General features: G+C 42.4%; 1 protein-coding gene across 1 annotated transcript in view; it reads right to left on the bottom strand.

The window, feature by feature from the left end:
* IL1RAPL1 (interleukin 1 receptor accessory protein like 1) overlaps positions 1–12,502 on the bottom strand; it is a 2,286,687-nt gene that overhangs the window by 22,519 nt on the left and 2,251,666 nt on the right. Inside the window, exon 9 of the mRNA XM_075335457.1 lies at positions 4,168–4,311. Within this exon, the coding sequence (XP_075191572.1) occupies positions 4,168–4,311 (144 nt within the window). The remainder of the gene's footprint in view (positions 1–4,167; positions 4,312–12,502) is intronic.

Raw genomic sequence — 12,502 nt, 5'->3', positions numbered from 1 at the left:
TAGTTCCTATGAAGCACCTGGTGAGTAATAAAACTTCTTGAAAGTGGTTTTGAGCAGTTTGAGGGGTGCAGTTTTTAGAACGGTGTCACTTTTGGGTATTTTCTGTCACCTAGGTATCTCAAAGTGACTTCAAATGGGTAAGGTCCTTAAATTTTTTTTAGTAAATTGTGTTTTAAAATGAGAGATTGCTGATAAACTTTGAACCCTTTAAGCTTCCTAACAAAAAAATATGTTTACAAAATGTTTCTGATGTAAAGTAGATATGTGGGAAATGTTATTTATGATCTATTTTGTGTGTTATAACTTTGGTTTAAGGGCATAAAAATTCAAATTCCAAAAAATTCACAGTATTCAAAATGTTTGCTAAATTTCCGTTTTTTTTCCCCAGAAATAAATGCAGAAAATATCATCCTAAATTTACTATTATCGAAAAATGCAATATGTTATGAAATAACAGTGTCAGAATCACCAGGATCCGTTAAAGTGTTCCAGAGTTATAACCTTTCATAATGACACTCGCCAGACTTGGAGAAAAATGGCAAGGTCATGAAAGTAAAAACCATGCTCTTGGGTAGACGGGTTAAATTGCCAAGTACAGCATTACTCTTTATGTTGTTATATTTAACTCTTTTGGCAGATGGGACAGCTTAAAAGATAAGATTTGTCATTTGCCATTAAACTGATTGAAATACTATGTCCCAAGAAAGACGAAAGTATTTTAGGAGTGATACCTTTATAGGCTAACCAGAAAACTCGTAAAATACTTTTGTCATTCTGGGACATAGTTTTTCAATTGATTATTCTGGCTAACACAGTACCACAATATTACCTTGTATTGCCATTAAATTGCAAATTTAGCTTGCTTTTGAATTGGGAGTGAAATGTTTTTCATTTACCATGTCACATTTGCAGAGCACTTTACGTTTTGCTACAGTGAAAGCTATACTGAAGGGATGGATCCCATTTTGTAAGCTACATTCCTTAAAAAATTCACCTAGGCTCATAGGGAATATTATTACTTAACAGGTATTTCACAATTTTTTTATGAAAAGGTTTGTAGCAATATTAAGAAAAAAATGAAGCTCAGACCATTAAGGACCCGATGATAATAAATATGCATAGTTGACTTACATTTTATCATTTTTTTACTCTGAAATTCAAGTTTCCAAAAATGAATTTGTTTGTGTCATATTGTAGAAGCCCTAACTTTTTATATCTGTCAAAACAGCTGTGCGAGGGCTTCCATGTGTGATGAACTATAGGCATCATTTATATCACTTTGAGCATCATAGTAGTGCTTTAACTTAAAATTTCTAAGGTGAAATTTTCAGAAAAAAAAAATTCTGCAACTGTTTTTTATGGCATTGAATCAGTGCAATAAATAGTGTACTCATTTTATAGTTTTGGTAAAGTAGTAGAACAAGAAAATCCAGCTCGGTCTCCAATGTGGCAGATAAAAACAGCAACTATATTCCATTACAGATAAAATTTATGAGAGGCATTAAGTACACTGACAATTGGTAGCAGTTTTATCAGACTACGTGTCTTGGCATATGATCGTCTTCTTCTAAGTCAGACTTTGAAGAAGGCCATCATATCCAAATCGCGTAGTCAAAAAAGACTGCTAACAATTATCAGTGTTGTTACTGCCTTTAATATATTTTATCTGTAATTAAATAAAGTTTGTATTTTTATCTATCACATTGGAGATCCAGCTTGATTTTTTTGTTCTTCTACTTTACCAAGTCTTTGCAGTTGGCTACTACTTTGTCCATGCCGGACTCTGAGGAAGTTACAGGCATCCCCCTAACGCATATATTTTTTCTTTTTGCACTTTGCATAGTTTGTGTTGTTATACATTTTGGTTTTTTTATGGGGTTCACTGAGAGAACTAAGTGACGAGTTAGTTTTAGGGTATGCTCATATTAGTATATAGCTAGCATTTAACTCGGACGAGTCCTATCTGATGTTTTATAGTGCCGACCAACCCTTTTTTTCTAATGCCACTTCTTTTTGAGAAAACAAATCTCTGCATCCTGCGATTGGCAGCATATTTTGGAGTGTGCGCATCCAGTCATGTCAATGGGTGCAGTCCGATTTACTCCAACAAAGGCAATGGAAAAATTAGGTTCTCACATTTCTGGACACCTATGCTCCGATTTTTGCATGGTAGAGGATTGGATCACATTAAGATCATACTTGGGTAAAACTTGGATCACAATTAGAGCCATAATTCTCATGAATGGGAAAATGTATGTTAATTTGAGCATACCTTAAGGGTATGTGCGCACGTTGCTTTTTACCTGCTTTTTTGCTGCTTTTTCTTCTGCGCTGTTTAATGCCAAAATGGATGTGTTCTTCTATTCAAGCAAAGTCTATGGGAATTTGGGTTTCTTGTTCACACTATGTTGTTCAAAATGCTGCCTTTTTGTGGCAGAACTTTGGTCAAAAACGCAGCTTTGCAGTGCAAAACCCAAATGGCAAAAACAATTGACATGTTGCTTCTTTGAAAAGCTGAGTTTTTGACCAAAGTTCTGCCACAAAAAGGCAACATTTTGAACAACATAGTGTGAACAAGAAACCCAAATTCCCATAGACTTTGCTTGAATAGAAGAACCCATCCATTTTGGCATTAAACAGCGCAGAAGAAAAAGCAGCAAAAAAGCAGGTAAAAAGCAGGTAAAAAGCAACGTGCGCACATACCCTTACAGTTTTTGTCATTAAATTTGTCAAAGATGTATTTATTTTCTTCAATAAGAATTTCTGTTTTTTCATTTTATATATGACTTTTTTATTGTTAAAAAAAAAAAAAAATCAGACATAAATACTCTCTTGTCCCTGCTGCAGTTTGTCATCTCCCCCACAGCCCCTCTCTCGTGCTTCACAACATCTGACATTTCATGGGTTATATTTGAGCCTGGAGAAAAGCTACAAAAGTGATCACCACTGTAGTTGAGACCTAGCCCAAGAGGTTACTGGTAAAAAAGAGTTTGGAATGACAGCTGCTGGCACATAAAACCCTCAGCTTAAAGGGCACCAAACATCAGGATTTTCGTATATAAGGTAAAGCCAGTGCTATACTGGCACTATCAGGCAGAGTCTGTATATACATTAGTGGGCAGCTCAGATGTTTAGGCGTTCAAATCCAAGAAAGTGAAGTTTAAAAATTCATCATCTTTTTGACTGACAGTTGCACATCTGCTGATAATATCCGGGCATGTTATACACATGATTCCTGCCCTCCGCCGCCTGTTCCTCTCTCTCTCTGGCTCTATGCAAATTTTTCTATTCAGTAACATGGCGTCGGAGTTGGCGCCTGCGCATAGCACTTATCTCTGGCGCCATGTTCCTGAAGCCTGCATTACCTTGTTATACTCTTGCACCTGAGAGGGCGGCGCATGCGCCCTCGCTTCTTCAGATGTAGTTGTGACCACGGGAGCGCGCGTGGTCACAACTAGGACTGGAGAACAGATGATTTAACGATTTTCAGCAGCAGACAATATCGTCACACCACAGGACACCGGGCCAGCACAGCAGCCTGCCAGGACACCAGGACGCCACAAGACGAAGAGGGAAATAATCGTTAAATCAGCTCTTCTCCAGTCTTAGTTGTGACCGCGCGTGCTCCTGCAGTCACAACTAGATCTGAAGAAGCGAGGGCGCATGCGCCGACCTCTCAGGCACAAGAGTATAACAAGGTAATGCGGAATTTTTAAATTTCACAAATTTAAATTTCACAGCCTAAACATCCGAGCTGCCCACTAATGGTATGTCCATACTGTGCCTGATAGTGCCAGTACTGCACTGGCTTTACCTTATATACGAAATCTTGATGTTTGGTTCCCTTTAACACCTGATGTCTCATGCTGGGTCATAAATACAATAGCAAATTTCCTCATCTTATTTTAAAGCTAAGAATCAGCTTCAAAATGAGAACTTGATCACCTTTCAAGATGTAATCTAGGCTCAGGTAGGCCTTTTACTAGCAGTACATATCTCATACAACTTTGGCTACTGAGTTGCCACTCTACGGGGATGTATGAGATACAACCTTGTCAAGGCGAAGCTTGCAAGATGCTAATCTTACTTTTCTAAACAAATTAAGAGGCCTTTATAGGTTCATTTTCATGTTCAATTGTTCTTATACAAGTAACAGAATTTTCTTACCTCCATCCAGTTCTTCTGCCCCAAAGTGATTTCTGTAGAAAAGCATAAGCTCTATCTTGTAGCACTTGTAGATGGTAACCAAACATACAAGTAAAAGAAGTATTGCTCCAAGACCTCCAGCAAGTTCCACTGTGTACATAAGTTCTACAATAGAAGAAAGTAGTGTGTGATTTTATCATTAATAAGTTTCAGGTATTGTACTATAAACAATCATTGGAAACAGAGTTGCAACTGAGACTTCGGTTGTGTTGGTTGTGAATAATTAATAACTAAGATATACTATTGCATCTGTCAGTTGATTTTTGCTATGCAAACTCCTTGCAGTATGATGTACAGACCCTGATTTCAGTGATGTGTCACTTTCTTTGTTTTTTTTTGTAGTAGCTTCAATAAAATTAGTGTTTTATCAGCAGGAGGCTATTACAAAAGGACTAGTTGTCTCATGTCATGCAGTAATTCTGCTCTGTGTAACCTCACCCCCCAATGATTGGCAACTTCCCTCAGATTACATAGCAAAAATCTGAAGATAGATTCCATTTGACATTAATATGTTTATTTTCATTTTTTTCAGTTATAACCCCTTTCAGGTACACTGGATGAACAATACATGGACACAAGGATCTAAATAAACGATAACATAATATGAAGGTTTTATTTTGCTTTTCAAAGTGCACAGTACACAAAATTCTTTTGTATATTTGGGAGGTGGCCAAAATCTATTTTAGAGTTTCTGTACAAACCAACTTTATTTATCTCCACCTTCTCTTCTCTTCAGAATTGACATTACAGCTCCACATAAATTTAATTAAGATGCATTGTGCAGTTACTACAGGAATTGCATTCTCACTTAAATGTTAATATGTATGACAGTCTTGTTGATCTATTATTCATCCTTTACTTTTTCTCAGGCTTTATTACTTGTGTATTACAAATCAGCACAATATTTCATAGCTGACACTCATTCTGTGAGCATTACTACAATAATTTCTACTGCTTATATACAGCGTATACTAGAGATTAAAATGATGGATGAAATACAGAGTAAATGAATACAGTGCCTCAGGATAGTTAATCCAAAGTAATGCTTCCGCACTTATCTGTCAGCACAATAATTTAATCAGTTATATCATTCATGAAAACTTAACAATATACAGTAGGTAATATGTTATTTTTTCTATACAATTGCTAGATTAAATTTTATAAATTAAGGAAGATTTATATTAAAGAGGTACTTACATTTTTTCAACTTGCTAAAATGTATTATTATATAACTTGGTTGGGACACATTATGGCAATTAATTTGGTCATTTCAATTCCTTTAGGCCTAAAACACACGTCCTTGATAACCACGCACGTGTAATACGGGCCGTTTTTCATGTCCGTAATCCGTTTTTTGATCCGTAAATAACGCACGTGTGGTGGCTGTGTGTCCGGCGTATGGTAACCACGTGTGCGTGTGGAATGGCCGTGTGTGTGAAACTTAACTGACGCGTGTGTGTGTGTTGTCCGTGTGAAATGTCCGTGTGTGATGTTAAATGTCGTTGATACATGCCGGCTGACAGCAGACAGAGTCGTGCGCTGAGAATGAACTCTGGTGAACTTCACCCGACTTCATCCTCATACCGCGGCTCTGTCTGTGTCGCATCCTGATTAGCGGTGACCCGTGAAGGACTCACCGGTGACCACTAATCACCAGAGTGACTGAATGGAGTACCCCTCTCGCATACTCACCGTTCCCCGATCACCGGCGCGGCGCTGGACGGGTGTTCTCTAAACTCTGGCGGCTTTTCCTCTTTTGAAAAAGCCAGCTGCTCATTAATCAATCTCGTATTCCCTACTTTCCCCGCCCACCAGCAAATATGATTGGTTGCAGTGAGACATGCCCACACGCTGAGTGATAGCTGTGTCACTGCACCCAATCACAGCAGCCGGTGGGCATTTCTATACTGTGCAGTAAAATAAATAAATAAATAATTAAAAAAACGGCGTGCGGTCCCCCCCTATTTTAATACCAGCCAGATAAAGCCATACGGCTGCAGGCTGGTATTCTCAGGATGGGGAGCCCCACGTTATGAGGAGCCCCCCAGCCTAACAATATCAGACAGCAGACGCCCAGAGTGGCTGCATACATTAGATGCTACAGTTCTGGAACTGTACCCGGCTCTTCCCGATTTGCCCTGGTGCGTTGGGAAATCGGGGTAATAAGGAGTTAATGGCAGCCCATAGCTGCCACTAACTCCTAGATTAATCATGTCAGGCATTTCCCCGAGATACCTTCCATGATTAATCTGTAATTACGGTAAATAAACACACACCTGAAAAATCCTTTATTAGAAATAAAAAACACAAACACATTTCCTGGTTCACCAATTTAATCAGCCCAAAAAAGCCCTCCATGTCCGGCGTAATCCAGGATGGTCCAGCGTTGCTACCAGCTCTGCTGCATGAAGGTGACCGGAGCAGCGGAAGACACATCCGCTCCTGTCAGCTCCACGCAACAACTGAGGTGAGTAGCGCGATCACCTGTGCTGTCACTGAGGATACTCGCGGCCACCGCTGGATCCAGTGACAGCGGGTAACCTCAGTGACAGCTCAGCTGATCACGCGGCTCTCTTCATTTGCTGCGTGGAGCTGACAGGAGCGGCGGTGTCTTCTGCTGCTCTGGTCACTAGAGTTGAGCGCGGTTCGTGGTTCGTGGTTCTCCAGTTCGCGGCTCGAGTGATTTTGGGGCATGTTCTAGATCGAACTAGAACTCGAGCTTTTTGCAAAAGCTCGGTAGTTCTAGAAACGTTCGAGAACGGTTCTAGCAGCCAAAAAACAGCTAAATCATAGCTTGGTTTCTGCTGTAATAGTGTAAGTCACTCTGTGAATCAAACTATTATCACATTTCAGTGTATAGTGTGCGTGAACAGCGCCTTCAGATCACTGCTGTTTCTATAATGGCGATCGCCATTTTTTTTTTTTTTTTTTCTTGTCTTCCTTCCCTAAGTGCGCGCGTCTTGTGGGGCGGGCCAGCATGTCAGCCAATCCCAGACACACACACAGCTAAGTGGACTTTGAGCCAGAGAAGCAACGGCATGTGTGATAGGATCTGCATGTCACATGTCCCTGCATTATAAAACCGGACATTTTCTTCACGGACGCCATTATCTGCCTTCTGCGTCTTTGGTGTCAGACATCACTGTCGCAGCTCCGTCTTCCTGAGTCCTATAGCCAATACAGCTGTATGCGCTGCATACACAGCGTTAGACAGCTTAGGGAGAGCACTTTATAGCAGTCCTTTTAAGGGCTCCAACCGGCAGGGTCAGAGAGCCATAGGTGACAGGTCCTGCAAACAGCAACAGCGTCTGTGTAGCCCAGGTCAGGGATTTCCTACCTGCATTTCACCATTAGGAGGGAATAGAAAGGCAGTCTTCCATTCCTCTACCCAGAGCACCACAATCCTGCCACTGTACCCTCTTGTCCTCTGCACACTCCAACTGATAACTAAGCCATTATACTAGCAAACACTCAGTGTACCTAGTGGCATCCTATACGTGGCTATTGGACTTTGCTATAGTCCCACTAGTGCAAAGACATTTGCAGAGCGCGTCTGCCTGCATTGCACACTACAACTCATTCTAACCAAGCCATTATACTAGCAAACACTCAGTGTACCTAGTGGCATCCTATACGTGGCTATTGGACTTTGCTATAGTCCCACTAGTGCAAAGACATTTGCAGAGCGCGTCTGCCTGCGTTGCACACTACAACTCATTCTAACCAAGCCATTATACTAGCAAACACTCAGTGTACCTAGTGGCATCCTATACGTGGCTATTGGACTTTGCTATAGTCCCACTAGTGCAAAGACATTTGCAGAGCGCGTCTGCCTGCGTTGCACACTACAACTCATTCTAACCAAGCCATTATACTAGCAAACACTCAGTGTACCTAGTGGCATCCTATACGTGGCTATTGGACTTTGCTATAGTCCCACTAGTGCAAAGACATTTGCAGAGCGCGTCTGCCTGCGTTGCACACTACAACTCATTCTAACCAAGCCATTATACTAGCAAACACTCAGTGTACCTAGTGGCATCCTATACGTGGCTATTGGACTTTGCTATAGTCCCACTAGTGCAAAGACATTTGCAGAGCGCGTCTGCCTGCGTTGCACACTACAACTCATTCTAACCAAGCCATTATACTAGCAAACACTCAGTGTACCTAGTGGCATCCTATACGTGGCTATTGGACTTTGCTATAGTCCCACTAGTGCAAAGACATTTGCAGAGCGCGTCTGCCTGCGTTGCACAGTACAACTCATTCTAACCAAGCCATTATACTAGCAAACACTCAGTGTACCTAGTGGCATCCTATACGTGGCTATTGGACTTTGCTATAGTCCCACTAGTGCAAAGACATTTGCAGAGCGCGTCTGCCTGCGTTGCACACTACAACTCATTCTAACCAAGCCATTATACTAGCAAACACTCAGTGTACCTAGTGGCATCCTATACGTGGCTATTGGACTTTGCTATAGTCCCACTAGTGCAAAGACATTTGCAGAGCGCGTCTGCCTGCGTTGCACACTACAACTCATTCTAACCAAGCCATTATACTAGCAAACACTCAGTGTACCTAGTGGCATCCTATACGTGGCTATTGGACTTTGCTATAGTCCCACTAGTGCAAAGACATTTGCAGAGCGCGTCTGCCTGCGTTGCACACTACAACTCATTCTAACCAAGCCATTATACTAGCAAACACTCAGTGTACCTAGTGGCATCCTATACGTGGCTATTGGACTTTGCTATAGTCCCACTAGTGCAAAGACATTTGCAGAGCGCGTCTGCCTGCGTTGCACACTACAACTCATTCTAACCAAGCCATTATACTAGCAAACACTCAGTGTACCTAGTGGCATCCTATACGTGGCTATTGGACTTTGCTATAGTCCCACTAGTGCAAAGACATTTGCAGAGCGCGTCTGCCTGCGTTGCACACTACAACTCATTCTAACCAAGCCATTATACTAGCAAACACTCAGTGTACCTAGTGGCATCCTATACGTGGCTATTGGACTTTGCTATAGTCCCACTAGTGCAAAGACATTTGCAGAGCGCGTCTGCCTGCGTTGCACACTACAACTCATTCTAACCAAGCCATTATACTAGCAAACACTCAGTGTACCTAGTGGCATCCTATACGTGGCTATTGGACTTTGCTATAGTCCCACTAGTGCAAAGACATTTGCAGAGCGCGTCTGCCTGCGTTGCACACTACAACTCATTCTAACCAAGCCATTATACTAGCAAACACTCAGTGTACCTAGTGGCATCCTATACGTGGCTATTGGACTTTGCTATAGTCCCACTAGTGCAAAGACATTTGCAGAGCGCGTCTGCCTGCGTTGCACACTACAACTCATTCTAACCAAGCCATTATACTAGCAAACACTCAGTGTACCTAGTGGCATCCTATACGTGGCTATTGGACTTTGCTATAGTCCCACTAGTGCAAAGACATTTGCAGAGCGCGTCTGCCTGCGTTGCACACTACAACTCATTCTAGCCAAGCCATTATACTAGCAAACACTCAGTGTACCTAGTGGCATCCTATACGTGGCTATTGGACTTTGCTATAGTCCCACTAGTGCAAAGACATTTGCAGAGCGCGTCTGCCTGCGTTGCACACTACAACTCATTCTAACCAAGCCATTATACTAGCAAACACTCAGTGTACCTAGTGGCATCCTATACGTGGCTATTGGACTTTGCTATAGTCCCACTAGTGCAAAGACATTTGCAGAGCGCGTCTGCCTGCGTTGCACACTACAACTCATTCTAACCAAGCCATTATACTAGCAAACACTCAGTGTACCTAGTGGCATCCTATACGTGGCTATTGGACTTTGCTATAGTCCCACTAGTGCAAAGACATTTGCAGAGCGCGTCTGCCTGCGTTGCACAGTACAACTCATTCTAACCAAGCCATTATACTAGCAAACACTCAGTGTACCTAGTGGCATCCTATACGTGGCTATTGGACTTTGCTATAGTCCCACTAGTGCAAAGACATTTGCAGAGCGCGTCTGCCTGCGTTGCACACTACAACTCATTCTAACCAAGCCATTATACTAGCAAACACTCAGTGTACCTAGTGGCATCCTATACGTGGCTATTGGACTTTGCTATAGTCCCACTAGTGCAAAGACATTTGCAGAGCGCGTCTGCCTGCGTTGCACACTACAACTCATTCTAACCAAGCCATTATACTAGCAAACACTCAGTGTACCTAGTGGCATCCTATACGTGGCTATTGGACTTTGCTATAGTCCCACTAGTGCAAAGACATTTGCAGAGCGCGTCTGCCTGCGTTGCACACTACAACTCATTCTAACAAAGCCATTATACTAGCAAACACTCAGTGTACCTAGTGGCATCCTATACGTGGCTATTGGACTTTGCTATAGTCCCACTAGTGCAAAGACATTTGCAGAGCGCGTCTGCCTGCGTTGCACACTACAACTCATTCTAACCAAGCCATTATACTAGCAAACACTCAGTGTACCTAGTGGCATCCTATACGTGGCTATTGGACTTTGCTATAGTCCCACTAGTGCAAAGACATTTGCAGAGCGCGTCTGCCTGCGTTGCACACTACAACTCATTCTAACCAAGCCATTATACTAGCAAACACTCAGTGTACCTAGTGGCATCCTATACGTGGCTATTGGACTTTGCTATAGTCCCACTAGTGCAAAGACATTTGCAGAGCGCGTCTGCCTGCGTTGCACACTACAACTCATTCTAACCAAGCCATTATACTAGCAAACACTCAGTGTACCTAGTGGCATCCTATACGTGGCTATTGGACTTTGCTATAGTCCCACTAGTGCAAAGACATTTGCAGAGCGCGTCTGCCTGCGTTGCACACTACAACTCATTCTAACCAAGCCATTATACTAGCAAACACTCAGTGTACCTAGTGGCATCCTATACGTGGCTATTGGACTTTGCTATAGTCCCACTAGTGCAAAGACATTTGCAGAGCGCGTCTGCCTGCGTTGCACACTACAACTCATTCTAACCAAGCCATTATACTAGCAAACACTCAGTGTACCTAGTGGCATCCTATACGTGGCTATTGGACTTTGCTATAGTCCCACTAGTGCAAAGACATTTGCAGAGCGCGTCTGCCTGCGTTGCACACTACAACTCATTCTAACCAAGCCATTATACTAGCAAACACTCAGTGTACCTAGTGGCATCCTATACGTGGCTATTGGACTTTGCTATAGTCCCACTAGTGCAAAGACATTTGCAGAGCGCGTCTGCCTGCGTTGCACACTACAACTCATTCTAACCAAGCCATTATACTAGCAAACACTCAGTGTACCTAGTGGCATCCTATACGTGGCTATTGGACTTTGCTATAGTCCCACTAGTGCAAAGACATTTGCAGCACGTCTGCCTGCGTTGCACACTCCAACTAATTATAACTAAGTTGCATTGTCAGGGATATTTATTCTTTATTATTCTGCTGTTAATAAAGCTAGACCACCACTGCAATCTTCACCACCTCTCAATTTTTACTACCACATTTTCAGTCCACAATCTTGTCGCAATCAACATGAGTGGCAAAATGACAGATGCTGGTGGAAAGGGGAAGAGGCGTGGTGGAAAAGGCAAAAAAGGTTTTGTCCGTGGGGAAGGTGGCAAAGCTCCATTATCATCTGCTGAAGATAGACCATCTACCAGCAAAAGTAAGATGTCTACTACTTACCGTGGACAATCCGATGTGCTCCCTTTGTTACGGACACGAACAACAGGAACAAAGGTAGATGATGGGCAAAAAAGGAAAATGCTTGAATGGATCTCAAGTGGTCCAACAAGTGCCCTCTCTGCCACTTCAAGTACCGCATCCAAAAAACACCAGTCCTCTGAGTTGTCATCCCAATCAAACTTGCTTTCTCCCAGCTCTGAAGTCTCCATCAGCCCTGCACAGTATGGTGGAACTGAGATGGCTGAGTCTGCAGAGCTGTTCAGTCACACTATAGCCTGGGAATCAGAGGTCTGCTCCCAAGCTACAGTGAGTACAGAACAGGAAATGGTCTGCAGTGATGCCCAGAACCTTTGTGACTCAGATTCAGGCCGTGAGGACCAAGTTTCTGAGCATAATGTTGACCCTTTGTCACAAACTGTAACACCTGTGGTTATAGACAATGAGGAACATACTGATGAAGATGAGACGCAGATACCCGATTGGGATGACAACTTAAATATTCCGTCAGGGCAAGAAGAGGCTCGGTCTGAGGGGGAGGGGAGTGCAAACACAACAATTGATGATG

Source organism: Anomaloglossus baeobatrachus, chromosome 2 (assembly GCF_048569485.1).
Source record: "Anomaloglossus baeobatrachus isolate aAnoBae1 chromosome 2, aAnoBae1.hap1, whole genome shotgun sequence".
In the NCBI taxonomy this organism is placed as follows: domain Eukaryota; kingdom Metazoa; phylum Chordata; class Amphibia; order Anura; family Aromobatidae; genus Anomaloglossus; species Anomaloglossus baeobatrachus.
The sequence above is the reverse complement of the archived record's forward strand: the minus strand, read 5'-3'. Positions and strand labels throughout refer to the sequence as shown.